Source organism: Planococcus citri, chromosome 2 (genome assembly GCF_950023065.1).
Source record: "Planococcus citri chromosome 2, ihPlaCitr1.1, whole genome shotgun sequence".
Lineage (NCBI taxonomy): Eukaryota > Metazoa > Arthropoda > Insecta > Hemiptera > Pseudococcidae > Planococcus > Planococcus citri.
This window is the reverse complement of record NC_088678.1, coordinates 54,889,606-54,917,387: the sequence shown is the minus strand read 5'-3', so window position 1 is coordinate 54,917,387 and position 27,782 is coordinate 54,889,606. Positions and strand designations below refer to the sequence as shown.

The 27,782-nt window shown below is 33.6% G+C and overlaps 2 protein-coding genes across 8 annotated transcripts in view; both read right to left on the bottom strand.

The window, feature by feature from the left end:
* The window catches only part of LOC135836482 (band 4.1-like protein 4), a 148,107-nt gene extending 138,056 nt beyond the window's left edge, over positions 1-10,051 (bottom strand). For all 3 annotated transcript variants that reach the window (XM_065351351.1, XM_065351352.1, XM_065351353.1), the window contains exon 1: positions 9,755-10,051. The gene's annotated coding sequence lies outside the window, so the exon portion shown is untranslated. The remainder of the gene's footprint in view (positions 1-9,754) is intronic.
* Positions 10,052-11,659: 1,608 nt separating this feature from the next.
* Positions 11,660-27,782, bottom strand: part of LOC135836478 (cytosolic carboxypeptidase 1-like) — a 45,924-nt gene continuing 29,801 nt past the window's right edge. For 2 of the 5 annotated variants that reach the window (XM_065351340.1, XM_065351344.1), the window contains 6 exons: positions 13,431-13,518; positions 13,161-13,325; positions 12,670-12,846; positions 12,415-12,539; positions 12,183-12,238; positions 11,660-11,889 (listed from right to left, as the gene is read on the bottom strand). In XM_065351340.1, coding sequence (XP_065207412.1) covers positions 11,750-11,889; positions 12,183-12,238; positions 12,415-12,539; positions 12,670-12,846; positions 13,161-13,325; positions 13,431-13,518 — 751 coding nt within the window. In that variant the 3' untranslated portion in view covers positions 11,660-11,749. The remainder of the gene's footprint in view (positions 11,890-12,182; positions 12,239-12,414; positions 12,540-12,669; positions 12,847-13,160; positions 13,326-13,430; positions 13,519-27,782) is intronic. The other 3 variants (XM_065351341.1, XM_065351342.1, XM_065351343.1) reach the window with 3 other exon arrangements.

Here is a 27,782-nt window from a genome sequence, read left to right as displayed (position 1 = left end):
AAGCTTTTGAGGGAAATTTTATCGGAGATTTCACTCCACTTGGGTAACCCTTGAAATTTGAAAATTAAACAGTCACTTCAGCTCCTTTTTCAATTTCAATCGACAAAATTCTTCCACCTGTTCAAAATATAAATTTCAACTGAAAAATTGGGAAAACTTTTATTGCAAATTTTGGTCCAAGACCAAGTCCCTCTTTGCAATGCATACCTACTCTTTTCTGCAGTTTTATGGGATGGGGGACTAATTCTCAACTTTTTATTCCAATACCATCCCAAATAAGTACAGCATCGTACACAACCAACTCACAGCCATACAAAGAATTCTTTCCAGTCACCTCAGTACACACTTCAAGTTCACGACGATGTCTACTGGTCAAACGAACCATGCATCAGTATTGCCTGCATCGACACTTAGCAGTAAAATAATAATCACAGGTAGGGTAGGTATGTACTAAACGAGTATTTAAATTTTACGGTGAACAATGCTGGAATATTTTTACAACCGCATAAATTCGTGTCATGTACTTTTCGGAAATAGTAACAATATCTAAAGCCAGTCACGTAACCATTCTGCGACAATCTACAGAAAATGACAACAACAGGGAACTTCCCTACTGATTCGACGGCCAACTCTAGCGTCCCTAGCTCCCCAATCCCTATAGGTATGCTTTAGCGGAAATACCACCGACCCGTTAGTAAGTTGAATTCTTTCATTTTTGGTGGACGAAATCCCTTCGGTATTAATTAAGTTTTCGAGAAAGAAAGCGCCGCCACGTTTACCTTAAACATTTTATTAATCGTTAATTTAATTAGCATCATTTGACGCCATTATATAGGCTGCATTTTTAACAAGTAATATAAACCCCAACGGGGATAGGTATGGCAAAAAAGTAGGTATAAATTTCTTATTTTCACGACTCTGCGACTGAGACTGGTGACATTGAAAAACTCTTCTCTATAGTCGAGTCGTAAACTCGAAAATTTTAATGAAATCTTATACGTCACGTCATCTTCAAATTAATAAAATCGTCTAGACTCGTAATTAACAATACATACTTATCCTATCCACTCACGCTACGATTCGAAACAAAGCTACGAATTCCACATTAGTTGCGGGAAAATTTATTCTCACAAAATTAACGTAATATCTCGAGTCTCGTCATTGTCGTCATCGTCGTCGTTGTCGTCGTCAAGACGAACTCATCAAACAAAATACAATAATTTTTCATCGTCAATAGGAAGAAATTTTTTTTACGTAATATTGCGAACCTCATTAACGATCCACTCTTCAAAAAATATCTCCGACTTCAATTACCCATTCAACAACAAAAACCAAATATTTTACAAAAGCTTCGCTAAATGTGCTTAAATAAAAACACAATATGAATAAATAAGAAGCAAGAAAATAAAAGAAAATGAATAAATAAGAGAAAAAGAGGGTTCGAATGTTTTTGCAAGAAAAACCATCCGCTTTCGGATAAGTCCCATTTTCAAATAATAGGCGTAGTATTTCGTACGAAAAAAAAAAATCTTTCGACAATTTTCTGTTTGTTATTTTGCTTCGGCTTACCTCTCTCTCGTCGTCATATTTCACCCTATAAAGTACGCGACTTTGAAATATAATAAAAAAAATTATTTTCCAAGTTTGCCAACATTGAAAACATACTCCCGCAGGATTTTCCAAACAACAAATATTAAACTAGTAACCATTTTGGAAATATTTATGCTCGAATTCCAATATACTCGTATTTCGACAAATATTATCAAAGTGATTTTAGTCAATAATTTCGTGAAAGTAAATACCAATAATTTTAGCCTTTGCAAAAAGCAAAGGTGAAAAACCTATATCGGCCGGCAACAAGTGTAATAAAAACTCACTCTTTCGTAAGGTATATTGCGAGAAAAGCTTTTTCATTTTAAATTAAACCTATACGAGTGTGCAATACTTTATTACGGTATATTTCTTCGTTATTGCGTAACATAGGCCTACCTACTACTTTTTCATAACTTATCAAGCAACAATTGTAGGTGTATTAATATTGCGTTTTACTAAAACAACGATGGAAGAGGGAGAAGCGATGGTAGTTTTTCATTTTCAGTATTTTTTGAAATTTGGTAGAGTATAACAGAAAATTAATTACGAAATGATCTCAAAAAAGAGGTAAAAATTCGTGCTCTTCAAGTTGGTACTCAATAACGAGGGAGAAGAAAGGCAAAACAAGCACCCAAAGTTTTAAAAATTTTTAAAAGTTCACTAGAAATGAACAATTTTTCTCAAACATTCTTCTTAATTCATTTTCACTTTCGTTTCTTTTTTGAGAAAATGCACCACAGAATATTTTTGATAGGTATTTTTTTTTCAAATTGTGAAACACAAAAAATTTGAATTCAATCAATAGAATTATAGAGCCATAGTGGTTTTTATAAAATAGAACCATTTTTGATTAATTTTTCTCATTCATTTTCCCATTTTTTCTGAAACGTTGAAAGAAACATAAAAATGGTATTTTTCAACCACTCTTCTTTCTCCTAAAAAATGCAAATAAAAATCGAGTAGAATATCCTAATCAAGTTCAATATTTTTTTTTAAATTGCTTGTTCAAAACTAGCTTTTGTGGAATTTAAAAAACAAGTTCGTGGATTTCGTCCAATAAAATGTAAAATGAAATACCAAACAGACTACTGGATTTTGCAAACATGTTTCTATGCTTCCATTTTAATTATCATAAAATTTTTGAGGCCCTCTGCCGACTTCATATTCAAACAAATATTTTTATTCAGACGTCAATTTTTAATTTATTCAAAATGTTATAAAATATAGAAAAATGCTCTGAGGCTTTCAATGTTGTTTTTTCAGTAACTTTTTTATTTGACTAAGTATTATTATTTTTGGCTGCATGAAAGTCACCCATTTGAGACTTTTGAACATTATTGAGATCCTTCATTCCATAGCTGGACAATGAACGACATCAATAACATTGGAGAAAATGTCCAATACAAACAAAGGAAATAGAAAATACCTGAATTCTACATTCCCACTCCCACAGAAAAATTTAAAAAGCTTCCAAAAATACATCGCAGCACAAAATTTTAGAACTTGATGTTCTTTTTTTGAATTTTTGGAAGGTTGCTGAATACTGAAATTTTGAATGTTAAGCCAACTACAGAAAAACATCAAAATTTGATTTAGAAAGCTGAAATTCAATTAACACCTCATTCTTGATATTTGGAACCAATTCATGACGAATACGAGTCCACTTGAAGCCTTCAACAGATTTTAAGATTTCAAGTTTTAAAAAAAAATGGTGCAGACGAAATTTGGCGCTTACAAACTCAGATTAATCGTCCTCCGACCCCCTCTGACCAGATACATATGTACAATTATTATTCAAAAATCTATTTCTACCTGATTAAATCTATATTTTTCGGGAGTTTAAAAAAAATGAAAACAAAAAAATACGTTTCGTTTACGAACTAACGTATAACACTGAAATTTGGTTCATAATTCATCCCCTTGAAGATTGGTGGCATTTTCACGCTCCTGGGGAGTTTTCGCTGGATTTTTGAATTTTTCAGTTATCAAAAACAATTGTTATTAAACTGCCCAAACGAAATTTTTGATCCTAAAAGCTCCAAGTAATCGTCCTCCTGACCATTTCGATTGATTAAAGCACAATATTCAAGTTTTTTTTAACAAGTTTCAATTCAAAAGGAATTATAAAATTTTTTAGAGACTGGAAAAATCAAAAATTCGGTTGAGGGCTTTAGAATAGCTGAAAATTCTCATTAATAGATTTGATAGGTTGAAAAATAATGTACATTACTGAGTCAACTTTCCACTTCAATTTGATCAAATTTTGATATTTTTCATCGGTGTGTAAGCAAAATTTCTTAATTCCAAAAAAATTTCCAATGGATTCCGCAACGCAAAATTTTTCAAAGGGGTGTACTTTTTGATTTACTTTCATTTTCTTGTTCGAAAAATACCTGCACAGTTGAAATTGCTAGAAATGATCAAAGTAGATTTCTAATCCCAAAACAGATTTTATTTATACACTCTACCTTTTTTTCACACCTTAATCTGCAAGTTAATGACATAACTTTTTTGCTGACAGGATGACGATACGTGAAGGAAATCCGGCAAATAATTTTCACCTACGAAGCATCCAAGCCATGAAAATCATCTTTACTGCGGTCGAGTTCACAAAAACTTGATATGAAAATATCTAAATACTATGAAATATTCCGACCGCATTCGAATTAACATCCACCTACCGTTAGTTTTTTAATTTCTCCACGCCGCCTTCTGCCTATTTACTGCAGCACCTTGTAATTAAGTGTATTGAAAAAATGTAAATTAAGGGTATAAAAGATTCATATGAGAACAGATTAAGGTACTATAAAGGTTTTTCACTCTCTTTTTTCCACCAGCGGTATTAAAATAAGCGCAGAGGATAGCATTTGTAGGCGTACAGCATAATGCATGAGTGATAAACGTACAACACAGTTTTTTTTATCATTACTCGAAGGAGTAAGTAAAGCAAAAAAAAAAAAATAGAGGCTAAAAAAAGGTCTTATTTTAGTAAATTGTGCCATTTGCATAAAAGGGTTTTAAAGTCACATTCACGGTCATATCGTATAAACGTAGGTACCTCGGAACGTAAATAATCGAGTGAAGACAACAAAGACAGATGTTTGTAACAGATCGCCACATATACACGTACGATATTTCTACAATACAGGTGAATAAAGAGAGAAACATTATAATCAGTTGAGAGGTTAATCCTATAGACAATTTATAGCTTTGTCGGCCGTAGCGTTGTTACCTTTAAAATATACCTACATGTACCTACACCAATAATAATCCAAAACGCGTAAAAGCCAGATTACTTTTATATAGTAAAATAACATATCGGCTAGACATCTTATTTGGCTTTTTTACATTTTTATTACGACGTTCAACAGGGTAATACGTTACGAGGGAATTTTTCTTTTCCCATCTTGATACTCTCTCGATGTACGTACCGTATGCTTACAAGTTTCAACTCATATACCACAGATCATAGACCATAGGTAGGAATATCTCTACAATAATACTATACAAATACACAGAATGATACGTAACGTACGTACTCACTCGTCTCATTGATCTTGAGGGTGATTTGTATCGCGTTTTAGTAATCTTGCCGCCAAAGAAGCCATCACTATCACGTTTCCTTTCCAGCTCTCACTCTCTGTACAAAGCTCACTCTATACATTTGTTCAATTCCCAGCAGCCAGGGTAAGTATATTGTTTTGTAAAAAACCACGTTTTGGCGAGTCTATACTGTTCTGGTGAAAGTTTACTTTGATCTTTACCCAGATACGAGACGTAGGCGAAGATGATGAAAAAAGTCAATCGTTTAAGCTAAAGGCAAGTTCTTTTTCCAAAGGGGTCTGGTTTTTTGTAGAAAATAACGCCATATGTGTTGGATTAATTTTCACGCGTAGGAGCTGTGTACCATAGTCGCGAATTGAAAAGATTCATTTTTCAAAGAGTATACCAATGTGCCATTTTTTGGTAAAGAGGAAAAGGATGACGCGGGATGAAAACATAATAATCAGCATTGAAATGTAAATGAACATTGAATAGAATGCTCAATAACAGCTCTAAATTAAGATGCAGGACTTTTACAGGACTTTCATGAAATTTTTTTGAGCACAGCGTGTCTCACAAGGGTAGATTGAGTGACAATACTTCAAACTCGATTTTCCTGAAACGAACATATATTCTGGAAATTTAAATGGCACTGGGAGTTCTGGCCACACTTTTTGATGTAGTTTTTCAAAAGAACAAAAAATCGTCTCTCACAAAACATGATTATCACTAAAATTGAAGGAATTACAAACAATTAGATAAGTTTTTGGGAAATGGTGAATCCCCTTATTTTTTTAATTTTGGAAAGTTGAAATTTAATAACTTTGAAGATAAATTTGTGCGTAACTTTTTGAGACCAGAAAAAATATAATTTTGAAAAGTTGCTCATCTTCGAAACTGAAGCAGCTGGAGGTAATAAATTATCAAGAATTTTGAAAAATGAGGGATGGGTGAGAGGATTCGACAAATACTTCGAAATGTGAACACATTTTAGTGACAGGAAGGAGAGCGTAAAATTTGAAAAGTACCTACTTCGAAATTTTGACAGATGATTTTTTCTGAACCTTCCTTGTTCGATTTTAAAAAATGATTTTTACAAATTTGGAAATACTTTTCAAATTTTGCCCTTCTTTCTTCTCACTAAAAACGTGCTCACATTTCGAAGTATTTTTCGAATTCCATCGCCTTTCCCTTAATTTTCAAACTTCCTCAAGACCACAACAACGCACTCTTCTTCAGATTGCAACTGGCTCACCACAGTCAGCATCTTCACAGTTTTTTCATCACCAATACCAGATTTTTTTCTATTTAAACAATAAATTGAGAAAAACTATGTTTATTCGAATTTTTTTTAAAAAAAGGCTGCACTTCCGAACTAAAATGAAGGATTTTTAGCATAACTTTCAGAATTGGAGACCCTTCGTGAATTTTCAAGTTTTGTAGCTTTTTTTTGAATCAGAACAATCAGAACATATTATATCAATTTTTCTCATCTCAAGATGCACCGCTCGGCCCCCAGTGGATGACTCCTTCCAAAACTGGAAACGTTGATTTGAGATGTTCTAGATACACAGACATAATGTACAATTCAGTATAAAAATTCAGATTTTTTACAAAAAACCATCGTTTTTGAAAATTTAAAATCATTCTGTATTTTTTGCACTTGCATTCGACATTTTTCGTTTTCGATCCCCTACCTTTTTCCCTTCCCCTCCCCACAAATTTCGTTCGAGCCGCGTCTGTATTTGGGGAACCATAAAAAATGAAAAACTAGGAATAGGAACTTTCATGCATGGTGTTTCAAGAATTGAAGCAGAATGGATGGTAAGGAGGGGGAAGAGGGTTGGATGTTGAAATTAGTCTCCAAAATGGAAAAATTGAGTCTTTTGGAAAATTCAGAAGGTAATTATTTTTTGTAAAAGGAAATGGAAAAAGGAAAAAAATCACGTTGACTGATTCGAGAAAAGCTTCAATAAATTAGGAAATTGAGGTGGAAAATTGGCCAGTTTACATTCAGGTAATCCCCAAAAAATGATTTTCCTCTGATTAGACTACAACCACATACTACACAAGTCTCTTTAACTCACGAAATTACTTACCTATTCTCGTTACTGAACTTTACACCCAATACACGAAGTCAATAAATTTTCATCTCCCTGACTTTTTCATCAATAATAAATTCGGTTCATGCAAATACCAAAGAACCTCAAACGAATGCAGCAGTGGGCCAAAAGTATATCCAAAGGTAATTTATGAAAGACTCAAAGCAAGCAACTGCCCACTCACATAATACACCAAGTGCATGATACTCTATTTAGAAATGATCAAAAATCCTATCTACACCCTCGCTTTAGCCATCACTGTGTTTAACCACGCGGAATAAAGCTTATTAACCAGTACCAATCTACTACATAGATAATGGCTTAAATTAATACTACTACCTTCTGTTGCATTATGCGAAAATTTATCAGCCAATCTGATAAAGACCTCGTAAATAATGTACCTTCTCTCAAGTGGTTTAAACTCAGCACCCAATATAAAAGACATTGTTATCAAAAGGTAATCCGATATTTGCGTTTTACTCGGCTAATTCTACTACCTTTACAAACGAGTATCTATCGAATACATAGAACTAGTTTAAAAGTTTGCGTATGTCAAGAAGAAAAAACAGATAATAAATATATAACGTTACTATAACCTCCTTCCCGTTACTAATGATCATAGTGTCTTAGTGTCTAAGTGATAATCTACCTATTTTCCGCTACAATAGGTACTGGAAGAAATTATCCCTCCCTCCCCCCTTCACACACCGTGAAAAAAAGCTTCATGGGGAATATTTTCAAGATAGAAACACGGCATCGTTGTTTTATACTCGCTTTAGTGTATAAGTTTAAGTACCTATGTAGACCTATAGCCAGAAATAGTGGAATAAATTCATTTTTCAACATCATCAATTCGACGTTGCTGTAGAAAAGATAACGTTTAACATCATCCCCAAAATTGCTAAAAATACACAGCGAGTTTGAAAAGATCAAAGGGGCGTGCATATTTTATACGATAACAACACGACCGATCGATATTTGAAGTTTTTATTTAAATTTAGGAAGCTGATTTTTTTCAGAGCATAAAACCTACCAACATACGTAAGTAGACTATACCTAGCTATACGGTTTTTACGAAAAAAAATTCTTTTTTCAAGTTTTTAAAAGTTTTTTCTCCTTATATTCGTTCGAGTATAGGTTCGTCGGGAGTATATCTAAACGTATATAATTTTGATTTATGCGTTTTCTTCTTTGATCATCGGAGCAGGCTTAAAATTACGATAAAATACAGACATCATTGAGATCGGGTCAAAACCGTTAAAGCGAATCGACGACGACCGACGACGGTTCCGAAAACAAGTGTAATTTCGTATAAAAAAACGAGTATTTCATCGGAGAATCGGTTCATTATAAAATGGTTCACACTATTTGAGAAATAAGTTGCCCAAGGCAACATGACCTAGTGGCAAACCGTTCGAGTCATTTTGCCAAGCTCACGATAATATAGCAGAACACATTCATTCGTACCTGGGCAGATACATAGATATCGAGTTTATATAATGAAACTAGCGCATTTCAACGCAATATAACAGAATTACCTGCGTTTGTTTAGAACGTAAATTAAGTCGCTTTGTCGCATCGCTATCGGTATTGTCGTTACATGTTAAATTGTGTACTAGGTACACGTAATGAACGATTCCAGTTGAACCACAATGAACATCAACGAGCCCGCGATGGTTTTTTTTTCATCGTGTAATCGCAGTTACTATGTCACCGTTTCAGTTAGTGTTCTTCTTCTGCAACTCCAGACAAAACAAAAGCCTGGTATGGTCTCAAGGACGATACCGATGTCTAAATACCAGCAACACTTTGCGCGAAATTCCGAGAATGCATCACATAAGTTACAAATGGCATTTGACGAATGAGATGACTGACGAGTCCAATTCTTCGGTCATCGCAAAGTCGTGTTATCTTTGAGGATGATCTTCAACGTAATACTCACTTGTCTGCAACAATTGGTTTATCCATGTTGACAACCAACTCATCGAAAAATCGTTTTTTATATTTTTGATATTTTGAGTAGGTAATTCGAAATCTCCTTTCTCCTCATCCTCTTTTCATCGATCCTACATATGTAGAATCATTTTTTCGGTGATTTAAGCGTTTTGAAGGGCGATGGGCGAAGTGTGTTACGTTATTTTCGACGGGTAGGGGTTGGGGTAGGGGTTGGGGTGACTTTTCTCGCGTTGGGTCACAAATGCCAATACATGGATAACAAAAATGAAAGAAAACGATGACGTATAGCAGTAAACGTAAATGCAAACAGAAACAGAGCATTTGAACTGGGCTCGTGATGAGTCATGACTCATGTTTCATGAGATAACATAGATAGGTATTATTCGAAGCAATGATTATCTAATTTACACTCTCTGCCCACTGTATAATCACACTCGACTCAGTAAATTGTGAGCAACAATATCAATAAGTAGAAGTACTTACACACTGTATTACGAAGGCAACCTTTGATCAGCAAAATATAAATAATTAATCATCTAATTAGGTATCGTTCAACTTACTCGTAAACTCGAAGAAGAATATCATCCCTGGATCATCAGATCATCACGAAGATTGAAAACTTGAATCATACCGTGAGAACCATTACAGAATTAATTAAATAAAATCGTCAAATGATTAAATCAACGATGACACAAAGTTTAACGGGCATTGACCACTTGTTGCGAATAAATCGAGAAGAACGTAAATATTTATACGGTTAGAAAAATAACCCGGAAATTACACACGAACACAACCACCACACACTAATCCACTTCTCAACTAAACAACAATCCATCCGCGATCCGGCAACGAACTCGCGTGCTCTGCAAGTTTCATGTCCGTTCAATTGGCGCCTATTTTCCAGCGTGAAGCAACCAATGTTGCCAACAAAGATAAACGTAGCTGTTTCAGCGAAAGAACTTTGTATTGTAGAAGTTTGAAAAATCAAATCGAATGGGAATGGGTAAAATGTAGATTGCTTTTTGAAAATAACTAATAAGTTATGGGATTAATTTGGGAAAGTGTTTTGTTTTTGGTTTTGAGATTCAAAACAAAACTACGTTTTACGTGTTTGACGTTATTAGATTGTCAACATTGTAACTCTGGAGAGCATTGTTCTGACGTCACGTAGATGTGAAAGCAACAAAAAGACGATGGTAAAAACAAAGCTCAACATTTTTCATTTTAAATAATATTCTTCAATCTTCACGAATAAATTCTTTCCATATTTATTTTTGCTTCAAGTTTCAACGTTTCAACATTGATATTTGATGGAACAAAGATTTTCAAAGTTCAAACTCAACTGAGGTGTGAGCAATAAAAATAAATTCAAGCTTTATTCCTTCAGCTGAAGTGAAGCTGTTAGCTGAATCAATCTTATCTGAGGCAGGCGTTGATTATTATCGAAGATTTTACGATTTCACCTCAGGTATCTTCTTACACGAACAACACCAACACAAAAATTCAACAGGTACTTTAGTTGATTACTGATCATAATTATGTATTTATTGAAACGATATATTGTATTGTTCTCCTTCTTCCTCCTCAAGTTCTTATTTGATGCCTTTCTCAGTTTAAATTGAGCGTTGCAGATTTTTAAATCTAGACTCTAGAGCTGATGTTCACCTAGGTACATCTGTATTACCTAGTAGATGTTGATTGTTGAGTAATTCCGTAATTGGAATTGTAAAACAAGTAACAAAATAAAGTGATTTAACGATTCATTAATTCATATTCCAAAAGAAACACTGCAAAAAAAACCATGTTTTGAATTTTAAACGAAAAAAGTTTCGAATTTTTTTTACGCAACTCAGATTTTAAATGTTGGTTTTATCACTTTTCTGTTTTATACAAAAAGCTTTGAGTGATTCCATGCATTAATGTGATTTCATTTAGCCACTATAGTTTATTCAATTAACTTATTTTATACCTATTTTCAGGATCTTTTTCAATGCTTCTAAAAACTAAAAAGTACAGTATTTCACCTCCATGTCCTCCAAAGTAAGAAAATGTTTCCACTATACTTTTACGTCGTCGTCGTCGTCGTTTCCTTATAAGCGGTAGGCCTATTGGCCTGTCTGCTGCGGTGTGGAACCTGTTGAGGATGAGCCTGAGGTATCCGTGAGTTTCCTCCTTGGTCTCCCTCTGCTTCTCTTCCCCGTTGGTGTATATTGGAGGACCTGTTTTGGTGATCTTGTTTCCTCCATCCTTTTGACTTTTACATATTATCTAATGTACCGATCGTGCCTCTTTATAAAATAAATGTTCAAGATTTTGTTTAAAAAAAAAAAAAAAAAAAAAAAAAAAGTCACTTTGTTACAGAAAAAATAGGTATTAAGTCACCCACTCCAGTGAAATGGTTATCGTTTCTTATAGGCATCTCTCAATTTTGAGCATGACAATATTATTTCAAGTAAATGCGAAACTATGCATAATTTAAAGTTTATTTCATTAAGATATAATTTCTTCGTAACTAATATGACTAGTGATGAATAATTTTAAATAAATATTTGCGTTTATATTTGAAAAGCATTCGTTTTAATCATTGTTTGAACTGTAGTAATTTTCTTTTGATTGATCGCTGTCTTCCGTAAACTCCAAACTGGAGAAACTGGATGAATTATTTTTGATTGCGAGTGAATGCTCAAGCCTGAAACTTTCATAATATTCATTATCAGCAAGACTGAGATATATGGTGTTCTTAAGCACATGAAGATTGCAACTACGAAAATACATATATGGTGCATATACAAAATAGACAAATAGTTCATCACAAAATACTAAAAAAAAAAAATTGAAAAATAAAACGTAACAAAACAGATGGAGAACAATCAAGAAAACATATTGGCTTCTACTTCAAAATACTTGTTCAAATTTTATTGTATAGCCTACAGAATTCGTGTCATTAAAAAATATAGATTATTACAATGACTGGATCTCTCCACTTACCAAATCTAGTTTGCATATAATTAGAACTGTATTGATGTGAAGAACTGTATATGTATCTACAATATTATATAATTACGTAAGAACTAAGTATTCTAATTCAATTACCCATTTAAAAATTAAATTTTTCAATTAGGTATTAAAAAATTAATTTTTTCAAACTGATCACTATGTTCTTCGAAAATATTGAATAATATTTAGCCTAAATGAGCCTAAATCCGATTTTTTCTCTTACCTGTTACCATCCTGTTTAGACAGAAGCATTTCGATACGCCATTTTCTATCATCGTACAAACACGCTAACGCGGTACAAAAATTACTACCAATCTCTTGCAAATGAATCGTGTCTAAATGGAAGCCCTGAAACCATATAGGTACCCAAGCGAATTGCATGCGTGTTTAATTATAACATATTCCGCTTCAAAAACACCATAATAGTTTTTCAAAATAGGTACCCCATTTCGAGTATAATAAGTGATCATATATTTACTTTATAAGGGCCTTGATCGCAACCACAATAGCTCGTTTCCATAGTATAACTTCGCCTTACACCGAATTCTCTCCAAACGGTAACTCTGGCCGTAGATTCTCGACTTCTTTCCACCCGATAGTTGCATAATTCGGATGAAAATGCCGGAGAACAATTTTCCATTAAATGTGGCAAAAGCTGTAATTCATATTTAATAACCATTACTTGACGACTCTCTTTCCTAGAAGAACGATAAGTTGCCTATTCATTGCCTACTTTACGAGACGTGAACATTCTCCAAGATATAACACACAAGGAGTAAGATAGGCAACTTATATAACTTTCTCATGTAACCCGCACACCCGCACTTCGCCAATTTAATTATAGTTTTCTCAAACAAAGTTTAAGTGGAACGTCATTACGCGTTTTTAAGAATAATACCTATACGCTCGTAAATTGTATCGAATTTAAATTATCTAGGTACGAGTAGGTACTTTCATCGGTATACGTACCAAATGTTCGATGCCTACATTCGGTAAATTCCTGTCAGATTCTAACCAACTTTCTTGATTGCTGCAGCCGAACAAGAATACGTTCTTTTTTCTCGAATGTCCGTGAAAATCGCAAAAAATATAAGGACTTTTGCGTAATACTTTCGTGCAGTATTCCAGCAACCCCTGGAGTTTAAGATTACATACGCGTTACAAGTCGCAATCAAGCGATGCGATCACTACTTATGGCCGTAATAAGTCACCTAAAACGTTACATATGAAAGCACTTACTTTCGTATGATATATGGATGGATGCAGCTGTGGATTTGGAAGACTCCATTTCCTATTTAGATCTTCATCGGTCAGACCGCATCTGTGGCTGTAACATATGCAAATTAAAAAAAAAAAAAAAAAAAAAAAAAACATTTTATTTTCCGCTACGATGAAAATTGCTCGTAATAGTAATATCTAAGTATGTTTCTATACTGATACGCACATAAGTCTAGAAATAAAAGGTTACCGGGTAAATTTAACTGGTTTAATGTTCCATATTCTAATACCTATGTATAAGTACGTATTTTCCATTTGTAATGATGAACTAAGTAGGTATACCATACCATACGCCTATCTCAAACTGAATAAAATAGAATAGGTGCTTTCAAGGACAAGTTCTAAGAATTAAATAATGTTTGAAAAAGTTCTAGTGAGCACACAATCCGTACCATACCTACTCATAATCGAGAGTACCTATACCGAATAAAAATGCAATGATACCTACTCTAAGTTTTTTTCATTCAAGAGGGGAAGGCAATGGACGGAGTGGACTAGTTTTGGAGATGGAATACAATATTCAAGTTATATGATCTCGGTATAGTTTTTTGTTTTTGAAAATGAAATGTCTTTTGAGTTTTGAGAAGAAACTTTGGAAAATCAGCAGATTTTAAGTTGTTAATGACAGTATAATTCAAGTGATCTGTGATTCTACAATAGTAACGTTGTTGAATTAAGTAATACATAATCGAGTCATCCAAAGTTGACCAAAGCTGACAAAAGTTTGCAAAAGTGTTGATTATACTTAATACAGACAGAAGTTTAGAAAGGTTGATAGAAATGAGGTAAAATCTTCTTTGCAAGAAATGTTTTAAACAATGGATGTGTTTTATTTGCTTTGATTAAATTAACACCTAATAAAATTTAAATTTTTTTCATACTCAGACATGATTTATTTCATAATTTACGAAAAATTACCTATAGTTTACCCAAACCCTCATCAGTAATTCATTTGGAAAAATACGGATAATAATTTACCAAAAATTACCAGTAATATACTGGAAATTGCTATTAATTTACCTAAGTAAGTACCTAAAATCGCCATGTAAGTGATCAAATCACTAATCTGAAATTACCAAAAAAAGTTGACCTTCAATTTATTACCAGTAATTAACCCAAAATTATGAATAGCTTATATGAATTTACCAATTATTTACCCTAAAATTAGCAGTAATTCTCCCAGAATTAGCAGTAATTCTCCCAGAATTAGCAGTAATTCTACCAGAATTAGCAGTAATTCTACCAGAATTAGCAGTAATTCTACCAGAATTAGCAGTAATTCTACCAGAATTAGCAGTAATTCTACCAGAATTAGCAGTAATTCTCCCAGAATTACCAGTAATTCTCCCAGAATTACCAGTAATTCTCCCAGAATTACCAGTAATTTTCCAAGGATAACCAGTAATTTTTCCAGAAATTACCAGTAATTTTTCCAGAAATTACCAGTAATTTTCCCCAGAAATTACCAGTAATTTTCCCCAAAAATTACCAATAATTTGCTAAAAAAAAAAATTGCCAGTAATTTCAAGAATCTGAGAAATCACCAAAACTTTGTCCATGATTCAATGATTCTAAAAGTTCGACAAAATGTGAGGGCGCATACATTACGGAAAGGGACCTTATGACCAAAAAATCAATTTTTTATTTCTTCGCCAAATTTTAGTAGGGACTCTTTAAAAATCGAGTAGAACCCTCCATAGGCCCCAATTTTTATTATTTCATTGATTTTTTTACTTTTAAGCGAAGCATGCATACATTTATCATTCATAAAAGTTGAAAAATGACACAAAAAATTTGAAAAAAGACGTAAAAACGCGTAAAAAATGAAAATTTTACAAAAACTCGTTACTTTAATAAGACATGAGAGGAAAAAATCATTTAAAAAAATTTCCGATAGCGGAACTCGAATCGAAGACAATCGGCAAGGTACATACACCTAGCCACCGGTATTGATTTACGAAATGTATTTTTTAACAATATATAACTAACTTTAATGTGAAACTATATAAAAAACACAAGTTGAACCGAAAAACACTGCCACAATCAGCAGCAAACGATTTTTATCAAAATTAATACCCTAAAATTCTTGATAATATCAACAGAATTGGTGAATTGCTCACTTTATCAACTTTGTAGTGCCTAATTTGGCCAGTACAGGTCGTTGGAGGGCATGTGTGAATTAGAGGTCTTATTTTCAAGCGATTTTTAGTATCGATATATATCGATATTTTTTCCCCAAGTATCGATAATATCGATAAATATCGATACTTTTCAATTGACTTCAATAACCAGTTATTTTTCTCATAATTTATAATTAATTACGAATATTATTGAAATGGATAGCTGCCAAGCCGGACAGAACTCGAAAATGTAAATATAATTATTTTCTTGATAGAAATTACATCGTTAACAGCAAAAATTAATGCTCAAATTCAAATTACGAACCAAAAAAAGGGCGGAAAATGGAGATAAGAGCGTAAAAACGCAAATATCGATACTCATTCGATACTACGAATTAGTATCGATACCTTTCGATACTGCGAAGTATCGATATTATCGATAAATATCGATACTCATAAGACCTCTAGTGTGAATGTGTGATAATGTATAGGACCTTCGAAGTTGGAATAGCCAAATGTAATCGTACCTTAAAACAAGGGAAATAACGCAAAACTTTAAACCCTCCTCTTCTGAAATTTTACTTTTGGTCGTAAGGTCCCTTTCCGTATGCGCCCTCACATATGACCTATTGTAAGATCAGACATAGGCTAGGTACTTAACTAGTATTCTACTAAGCATTAGAAAGTGATCAAAATTGATTTATGTCATCCAAAGTCACCAAAGCTAACAAAAGCTTGTCATAATTGATGAAACTTGCCCAAAAAGTTGCTCAAACTTGACTTGAGCCGTGAAAAGTTGACCAAAAGTTGTTCTGCGAAAATGTAGGTCTACGTATTCATCTTAGCCAAAGTTGTTCAACGTAGACTAAGTTGTCGAAAACTGATCGAAGTTGAAAAAAATTCAGCCAAAGTCGAAGATTGTTATTCAAAAAGTTGATCTAACGTAAGTTGGCTTGAATAGTCTGCAATACTGAAGAAAGTTCGTAAAAATTGACAAGGGATTGCAAAATGTTTAAAAAGTTGGCCTAAGTTGACTAAATCGCAAACTGTTGACTTAAGTTAGGCAAAAGTTGATCAAAAGTTGACGTAAATATTCGTCCAAGTTGACTAAAATTGACAATATAGTACGTCGATGTCTCCGTCAAAGTTGACTAAAATTGTCCATTTGATCACAGTTGATGAAAGTTGGCCAAAGTGTTGGTCAAGGTGAACTACAGTCGTCCAAGGATGACAAAATTTTGCAAAAAATTGGTCAAAATTAATGAGGACCGTTTAAAAATTTGAATGTTGGTGAAACGCGGCCGAATTACCTACTGGCCATTGTTTACTAAAATCGTCCAAAATGGCCAAAGTTGACATATATGGTGACAAAAGGTTACGAAAATGTTGGGAAATTGGTATCAAAGTTCACCAAAACTAAAAAAATTAGTAAGAATGCAGTCCAATTCCAACTTTCGAGTACCTACTCAGAGTACCCTCAATTTTTTGTCATCCAAATGCTCCCAGTACCTTTACCTACCTACCTATCTGATAATTTCTCTTATCATTCACAATTGCGACAAGCCAGGTACTTTATTTTCATTCAATAAGAACAAACTCTACTCTATTCTCGAAATAGGTACTTTAGTATCTCTATGTTTATTCTTAAAACCAGTATTGGATTACATAACAATGGAAAATACATGGGCGTATTCCCGTACATAGGTAACGTTTGTTATACACCGAACATCCAACACTTGAGGAACCATCACCGTCTATACAACCATTGACCGCCTACCTAATATAAATCATAAAGGTAGGTACGTATAACTGTAAATATCCAGTACTGCAATTTTACTATACGAAGCACTTGGGTATTTTTCCAGGGTAATTTTAACTCGAATTTTCCTAATCTCGCAAAATTATCTTATCAAGTTGTTGATGGATGTTCATGGGAATTTTTCAAATTTTACCATCTCTCGAACAATTTACATCGACCAAGTCGTACATCACGTTTACAGTTGTTTAAAATCACAGATATAGCTATAGGAAGGGTGTACTTAGACCTACCTATACTTACCTAGGTGGGTATATATTTTTACGTTAAATTTAATTAATCCTCTCGAGTCAGGAGTCGGTTTCATTCGCACACAATAAAACTCGTCGAGAGGTAATTAAAAATAACGAATATTTCGCGGTTAATTTCGTAATTGTTGAAATACTACGTAAAATTAATTAAGAAAAATTTGCTTTATTCGACGATGATTTAAAGATGTTAAACGGAAAGACTTTTCGTACCATTCGATGTGTCGGTGGAGGGTAGCGTTAGAAGGGCATACCTGTCTACTTCCTGCGAAGTCATACTTTACAGGTGTTCAAGGAAACCGGAAGCCCGAGAAGGGGAGACGACCGGTAAGTGTGTAACCAGTTATATACTCAATACTGAAAAAAAATTAAAATGCAAACCCGGTTTTTAAAAACTTAAATGTATCCTGTCCACTAGATGGCGCTTATTAGTCTTGCTGCGTACACTTATGTACGATGTGTGTGTGCTATGAAGAATACAATCGAATTAAGCATATTACCTTACCTACACTCATCATCAGTATATAAATTTATAATAAACGGTATAAATGCGCCAACATATTAATATCCACAACATTCGCACTTGGTGAAAAAAATTTCCCAATTATCAAGTTGAAATTTTCACACAATAAGGAAGATACATACCTTATAGTTACGAAAAAAGAAACAATAAAAATAGCCTTATGGTAATTTTTATTCGTCGGTATGTACTTTTAAGACCTTGGACGAAATACGAGTACATACCTACATACAGAACACACAACAGGAAGACAATATTCGCGTAAAAATTTTGATGCTTCAGGATTCACCGGCTTTGCCAATAAAGAACAAAAAACATCTCGAGCTCCACCAAAGACGAGTATCATCTTTATCTACTCGTACACGTAACTAGAAAATGATTTATGATAAATGGCGCAGGTGATGCGAACCAGATAATCGATTTTTTGACTAGAATTCAGACCATGGTCAAAATCTAACAAAAGAACCAGTCCCAATATTCGGACACTGGCGTCTTCGACTATAAAAATCGCAAACAGTGGCACCGCAGGAGTCGCCGCTTTCAAAGTATTTTGTATTGATCGTGGTGCGCTAACTAATTTTTAACGAAATTGAATTTTTCAAATATCAGCCATGTTTTGGTATTATTGATGATAGGTTTTCAAACAGTACTGTCGATAGGATCTCACAGATATTGCGATCTGATGTATTATATTAAGGTGAAAAATATAAACCCTAGTACCTCCAGAATCTTATATACGTGCATTTGGCACCTTTTTCTTTTGACATTATAAACAAACGAGATAGCAAGGTACAATATTGGAATCACGAATCAGTTTCGATTTCGACCTAGGTACTTTCGAGTTGATATGGAGCCCCTAGCAAAAGTTGATTTTCAGCTGAAAATTCAATCTTGTCATAAATTTGACAATCCGAATCGAAGGGAGGGTCAGAGGGTGAAGTGCAAATATGAGATGACGGTTTAAAAAGTGTAGGTATTCTTTTACAAGTTGGAAATCTCATAAAGGAATAAAGGAATCTATCGAGGAGGGTGCCTACGATTAAAGCTGGACTATGATGGAGCATGGTTTGAAACCCCCGAATCAAAATTGCAGCTGCCCAAATTTATTTTTCGAAATTTGAAAAATTTTCGAAAATCCAAAATTGGCTATTTTCAGTGATTTACCAATGTCTTTTTTTTTAGATACCTAGGCAGGTAAAATTATTTATATGTACAGTAAAAATGATGAAAATTAGTCCTGAATCGAATATCAACTCCACCGAAACGATTTTCACCAATTTGAGCGATTCGGATGGAGCCTCCAGCTCGATTTAAGATGTCTCCAGAATGCTTTAAAATTAATTTGGGCAGCTGAAATTGAATTATGGCTCATTCAGGATCTGTTCAAAGAATTTATTTATATTTGATCCGATTTCAGAAGGGCCATTAGAAAGGTGTTTTCGAAACAAGATTCTCCTGTTATCATAGGAATTTTTAATCCACCTGGAAATCGGGCCAAATGCGGATAAACTCAATAAATAGGTCAAGAAAAAGCCACAACTCAATTTTTAGTTGCCCAAATTAATTTGCACGTTTTCTGAAAAAAAAAATCGAAAATCGAGCTGGGGATTTCAGAATAACTCGAAATTATGAAATTTGGATTCAAGAGATGGGGGGGGGAGGTTGTTTCAGATGAAATACAGTCATTCGTGTAAATCTCAACAACTTCCTTACGAACATAAAAATTTTGATTTTTTTGAATTTTTTTCTTCATAACTTAAATATGCTGGTTAAGATGGTACCACCAATTCAAGATGTTCACATGAAAATTGGCTCCAATGGAGATAAACTCTTTAAACAGGTGGAAAATAAGTTACAACTCGATTTTTAGCTGCTCAAATAGATTTTCATTTCACGCTTTCCGGAAAGATTTTAAAACTCTGAAGACATCGAAACTTGTACTACGGTTCTAAAATTACCAGAAATGGTAAACTTTAATTCAGTTTGGAGGAGTTCGTATAATTTTCAGGACTAATTTTCATAATTTTTCTGAAAAAATACATTTATTTTTTCTTAAAAAGCATTATATTGCTGAAAATGGTAAATTTTCAATTTTCAAAAATTCGACAAAAATCTAAAAATTAATTCGAGCAGCTGAAAATTTGGTTATGATTATGAAGATTTCAGGCCATACTCCTTCCAAAAATCTTGGTCTGGTTTAAATCAAAGGAAGACATCTCGAGAGGTGCTATAGTCAAACTTTTAAAAAAATCCAAAATCGCCAATTTATCCACAAATTACTCAAAATTTTCTCGTCTTGCATTTTGAAATTCTGCCTCCGGAATGGATCTCTCCCATTTTCGAGATGGCCTCGAGCCTCCAGTAAAATTGTCTCTTCTCCAACAATTTCAAAAAAGTTTGAATGGAATACATACTCTTTTAGTGAGACTTTGGAGGAGTCTCGATAAGACCATTTTTTGGGCCCAGACAGTTATCGACTCGATCGTACTTAAAATGTTGTAATAAATGTCCCAAATACGAATCCGTGGTTAGTTCACCCAAAATGACCATTTTTTGGGATCCAAGGGTTCCCAAAATTGTGAATGAAAAAAGAATTTTAGGATCCACTGGCGTAAAATGTAAAGCTCGAACCCGATAAACTTTAAGTATGGGAGGTAATTTTTCCATTTCTGACCCTCGGGTGACAGAAAAAGGGGAGGTTGATTTTTGGAAAATTTTGGAACCACCATTTTGAACCTGCCCCTTTGAGCCCCGCTAAAAAGATTTTTACAGTTTATTAGTACAACCTCCATCCTACCAAATTTTGAGCTCAATAAAATTTTGCGTTGGAACTGAAAAATCCAATTTTTCAATTTTTCGTGATTTCGATATTTTGGGAACCCCTGGAAAACTAGAAACCTGCGATTTGCGCCATACGTAACGTTTTGAGCTATATATTCAATAATCTTGATGTAAAAGTTTAATTAATCTTCCTCTACATTCTTAATTTTGAACCCTTTTTTAGAGCCCCCCACTTTAGGCACCCCTAAAAAAGGCGTTTATGCATATTTTTTTCAAATAAATTGAAGAATTTACATATTTTAAAACACACTTATAGCAAGTGCTTGATAATTTTTCATTTCATCTTTCCTGTAACTTTCATAATTGAGCTTTTTTGGGTCAAATGCTGATAGTTTACTCTTTGAAAAACCCCAAAAAAGCTCAATTATGAAAAATCACCAAACAGATATTTTACGCTAAAAAAAATTACGAAAATAATACTCAGTGGTTCCTAAAATTCTTTTTTCATTCACAATTTTGGGAACCTTTGGAGCTCAAAAAATTGTCATTTTGAGTTAACTAACCACGGATTTGTATTTGTGACATTTAATTATTATTACAACATTTTAAGAGCGGTCGAGTCGATAATTGTCTGGGCCCAAAAAGTGGCCTTATCGAGACTCCTCCTTTCTACCTTTTTCATTCAACTTTTTCATTTTTATACTTTTTTACACTGTTTATAGACATACCTATCTTTGATCTTACACATCATTTCTACATTCTCAGAACTTTTTTTCACCTCTCGCTTTTCACTATTTTTCTCTTTATCTGTCCAATTTCATAATTTCGTCTTAATGTACGAGATTTTAAATTCCTTTTTCCCTTCTGCAATATTATTTGCAAAATCTTCTCAATAATTAAACAGAAAAATATTTTGAAACTTCGAAAAACTTTTCAGTAGCTTATTCACTCAATACATGCTCGCAAATCTCAATTAAAAATATTTCCAACATTTATACGTACATATACAACTGATCGACGTCACATACCTGGCGCCACATGGCACATCCTTTTCCCTTCTTTTGTCCCAGCATCAAAACTACCTATACAATAAGTGTGTACCTATCTAAGCATATAGTAACCATTTCTGAGAAAATACTCAATCAAAAGGTTTCACGTCTAAAAGAGCAGATCGATGAACATGATCGGATGCAAAATGTCTCATAAATCGCTTAACTTCAACTATAATAGAATTCTACAAACGTTCGCCAAGATGAACATTCCAGGTTAGTTATCAGGTTGTACATCTATGATTGATATCGATCTCCACCATTATCGCAGGATTTCGATGAAAAACGCGAAACAATATTTTTCTTATTTTTTTCTCTCTCCTCAGTCCTCGCCAACTAAAGGATATTTTACAAGTAGCTGGGTAGGTACCTAACATTGGTTGCAAGTTGCTGTAATCTTTTTAAGTACCTCGATTTCTATTCTATCGGTGTAGGTGAGTACGCCAGGCGAGCTAAAAATCACCCCTTACATAATTTAAAATTCAAGTTCATCGTCTAGGCAATAAATAAATCTACATGACCACCTAGTAAGCTGAGTCATGAATCGAACTGACTTCGTTGTGGTCAATGAATGGATATTTATTATGCAATCTATGTGCGTCAACAGAGGTAGTTTTGGTGAAAACTTCCTATACTAATAGATCATTTTTTGAAGGCATAGTAAGATAATTTTTCGGTCGGACGAAAAATCCTCACAAGAAGGATCAGTTAGAGGATAAGGAAGGGAAGTTCGTTTATACTTAAGTGTATCTTTTATCGATGGTAAAGTGAGTTCAAAATATATAGTAGGTATTCGTTTACCTAGGTTTATTATTCGCTATATGTAGTATTGCGTTCGATTGACGAGTCAATTGTCATTGTCTGCAAGTTGAAAAAGTTACTTAGTAATACACGGCTGGTATTTATACCTTAAGATGCGGGTTTAAGCGGCCAATCCACCCGACAAATACCTGTTCCTGTATATACTATATAGAGAATACGACAGATAACGATATATAAGGTCAATAAACTCGATTCGATTTTAATTATTTTTCAAAACTAATAAAATATAGCTACGATAATAGTTGTTCAAGTTCATGTGACGTACCGGACTTTCACTTTTAGAATTTCGTGGTCGAATCTACATAAGTTACCCGAAACTGGCACTGGGCACTGGGCTTTTGAATGAAAGGCACGTTAAAGAACCACACACATACCATAAGCATATTGTGTACATCTTTGTATAATTGAGTATAAATTCGTCGTAAATCTTTTTCTAAAAAAAAAACCTACCTAGCCCTGCCTATTTACTCGGTCAATGAAACCTCTTTTAGAAAAGAAGGAAAACACTTTCATTAAAAATCATCACGACTGCAAGTAGCCTACTGTATTTCTCACTCATGATACTCGTAATTTCGGCGAGAGACCGCGGCGCATACTTACCCATGGACCTACTTGAAGCATTTGCATAAATCAAGTACCCAGGCTGAAGATGGCCGGAGACGAAAGCGAGGGTGGAGATTATTTCACGATTCATAATTTAAAAAATAATTTTCCCAGTGACGCTTTTAAAATTCATTTATCAGCTTATACAAAAAACGTGATATAATTAAGGTTGATGGCCAGCGGTCATTACACCACCAATTCGTAAAGAGACGCTGTGATTAAAAGATGTATGATTAGATTCGATTCTTAACGCATACCTAAGCAACGATATTCAAAAGAAGCACCCGTTGGCTTCAACCGGGGGAGAATCCTCGTGATTCTTTGGTATTATTAGTTTTTAATGAACACTTTTGTTCGACTGTTTCTTTCGTGACCATCGGCTGTTCTTATATTACTTTTTACAATAAAAAAAAAAAAAGAATCTTATATACACTGTACGCCTACCAATTTAAATAATACGTAATAGAAGCCGGCTAATCTGTCTCATTATCGAGCAGTGTTACCAATTTTACATCTAATTATGCGGTAATCGGTCAACATTTTTTTCGTCAGTTATTGCGATTCGAATATTTTGAAAATGTGTTGTAGGTATTCCTACAGAGAAGTATTGTTCTCAAAATTTAAATTTTTACCCTAATTTTCATTTTTGGTCAATTTTTTACCTATTTAAAGAATAAATACGGACGTTTTTCAAAAATTCATAAATTTTGAAGATTTTTAAAAATACTTAAGATTTGGAAAATGTACTTTTTGAACTTTCAAAAGTGCAATGTTTTATATTTTTTATGGCCTTTTTACCCAACTCCCTTCCCCTGGGGACTAGGTATAGATTAGAAGAGATCGCCAAAAAAAAAGGCCGGCGAATTTTGACCTAATTTAGCAGAGACCTTCATTCTGAGTTCAACTTCAAAGTTACCCACAAAATTTTTTTTCAGATCCGCAGGTGCCCCTGGAGGAAAGATTTGGACTCTCAAAGAGGGGACATTTTCAACAAAATTGTGGCTTTTTCACTCCTATCGCTACACAACCTGTTTTGGGAAAAATTGTCCAGTCTCAAAGGAAAGTATTTGAGATTTTGCGTCGATCTAATGCTATTGCCGTTAAAATTCAAGATTACTTTTGGGCTTCTACTGAGCGGTTGGAAATTTGCAAATCGCTCATTTTTGGATAAATTTGTGTTTTGAAAATTTTTTCTTGGAAAATATTTCCCATTGAATATGCCAAAATATTTTTAAAAAAAAACATTTTTGGAACTGTGGAAATATTTTGGAACGTAGTGGTGCCAATTTTTGGGTAATTTTTGCCAATTTCAAAAAATCTAAAAAATTTTATAAGGGCTTGGTGATATTTTTTCGATTTTTGAGATTGGAAAAAATTATCCAAAAATTGGTACCACTGCGTTCCAAAATAATTCCCCAGTTTCGAAAATTATGCGTTCTAAAATCATTTTTGTATACGTTTATAAAAACTTTTTTTAAATCTTTTGAGTTTTTAATTATATGTAAGGAATTTTTCTCAAACTTTTATGCAAGTTTTGAGCAATTTTAGCGATATTTTTTTGACTTTTAAGTATAGTTAGGTTAGTATCATCAAATTTTTACCTTAAATTTTTTTTCGAAATTATCTAAAAGCTCGGCTTAGGTATTTGCCAAAAATTGGCAAAGTATCTCTTTTTGCCAATAATCCTCACAAAGTTCTTCTTTTCGCTAAAATTGTCAAAATCTTGCTGTTTGCCAAAAATTGTAAACAAAATCTTCGCTTTTTAACAAAATTTCTAAAATTAGTCGTGTTATTAAAAAATGAAATTGTAGTTTTTTAAAGAAAATTATCCAAATGTCTCGCTTTTTTGCCAGAAACTGTCAGAAACCCACTCCTTTTGTTAAAATTGTCAGTCTCGTTTCATTTTTCTAAGAATCACCTTTTTTCTTCAGATATCGCCAAAATCCTTACTTTGCTGCCAAAAAATTGTCAAAAAGTTTCGAAATATTTCAACTTTTCAAAATTAAATGCATTTCAATTCGTGATTTTTTTTTTTGATTTTTTTTCTGTATCAAAATTTTTTGCTCGCATTTTGTCACTTTTTTTTGGCCAGGCCACGTTTCAATCACTTTTTGATCAATCTTTCGAGCTTTTCAAGTCACAAAATTACTTTTTTTGGAGGAAAAATCGAGTACGAGGCCTGCCCTCGCTTCACTCGGGTCTGTTTACTTTTCATTTTTAAAAACTTATCATTTTCAAATTCTGAAATTTTGGATCAAAAGAAATGAACAAATTTTTTCAAACATTGTTTATATAGGTAAGTACCTCTCAAGAGCAAAATTTTTGAAAGCTTTTGCCGTTGCTTCGATGGGGTCAATTCTTATCTCTGAACTAAAAAAATTCCAGTTTGCTCCACTCCCCCCTCCAAAATAAAGTTTAGTTTTTTTCTTGTCAGATCAACTTATTTTCGTATAACTGAATAAAATTAAAAACAATTGTACTACTCGTATTTACATATAAGTATCCGAACCTGAGAAAAAAGAAACAGTATAGGTAGGAGAAAAATTCGGGGGAGGGGCAGTAAAATTTTGAGGGCCAAATTCGGCGCATCCACCAAGGGCCTTCAAACGACCCAGTCCGCGCATGTTCAATGCCTATTTTATTACAGTTTCTCCCAATTTGAATAAGAATCAGTTAAGATCATTTTTGGATTTTTGATAAATTTTTGTCTAAGAAATCTGTTTTTGTTGCAAATTTTTAACTTTTTCATAATTTAAAAAAATAAAAAATAAACCCAGGCAAATATTTAAATGCTTAATTCATTGAAGCTCTTGAACTCGTCAACAACCACTCCCCAGTCCTTCTAGAATCTCCAGCAAGTTTTCTCCAAGAGCTTCAAATTAGTTTAAGAGTCAAAAATGGACTGAAAAACACATAGGTAGGTATATAATTTTGGTAGGTTTATATTAAAGACCTTTTCGACCATTCCAAGTTATTACCACAAAATTCAAAAAAAATAATGACCCAATTTTGAGCTTTCAAAAAATCGTCAAATTTTGAAAAACGAACTCCTCGAGTAGTCCATAATTCAGCTTTTGAGAAGTCACGCCTCAGACCTAAGTTTCGTTCAAATCGATTTAGCCAATCTACGAGTAGGTGTAGGTAGGTACCTAAAGTTCAAATGAAATTATTACCTTCGAGACGATAACACTTGAACTTGAAACAAATTACTTACCAATAAACGCACATAGATTTTATCACGTTCCAGAGCCATTATTGTGTTATGAAATATAGGTACACAGCTGTAATAAAGCAATAGTACCTGCGTTTACGTATCTTATACGAAAATTTTACCATCTTTAATCTGAATAATTAAATGATGCGATCCATTACCTAACTGCATTCGATAATTTAAAACAGGTTCTCGGTTAAAATCGATCCAAAGACCTACATCAATGAACCGGCATACACCTAGTAATTCTGTTAAATCACATAATTGATACCGAACTACGTACGTGCTTCAATTCGTGATACCTATACGAAATTATCTTAAAGAACACGAGTGCAATTTTTCGAATAATAATTTACATCGTATAGGTAGTTATAATATTTACCGATAACTTTTTATAATGCATTTAAAAAATATTGGAGGATCGCGACCTTTAAAAAAAAACGTGTTACAGATCCTTAAATGAGTGAAATAATTACGTCGGAGAAGTCTTTGAACTTTTCGCTCTCTACTCTCTCACTCGCTGTCTCTTTAAAACCACTTTATAATGATTCTAAACACGATGAAGATGTAAACAACCGAGTAATAAACCCTTTCTAATCATCTCTAATGGGATGGCAGAAAATTCCTGGAAATAATTTCTTTTCGCAGGATAATTTTTTTATATCATTTTGCCATTAATTTGGAGACAATATTATAGACCTTTTATTGGCCCTTTGAAATTACATAGGTACGTGTAGGCACAATTGGATGCAGGTTTGACCAATTTTTCAAATTTTATGTCTTCGTCTCACAGTACCTACCATACGCGTCATCTCTTGAAAAAATTCATCGTGTCATTGATCTTGACCCAAGACATTGAAATATAGGTACTCGTCGTATCCTATTCATTCGTCTAGCACACGACTTGTCAAATCCTTTGAATATACTCATTCATTACACTCGAACATACAAACGGTACCTTACCTACAAAAGTACCTGAAAAAATTCTCAAACACGTCGTAAGTAAAGTGTACCTACCCAAGAAATTCCACCACAATCATCATCCTCATCCTCCTCACAACAAACTCTAACCATTTAATCCACACAACCGTAACCTCTTATTTCACATCACTTAATTATTCATCTTCAATTAATTACCGGCCA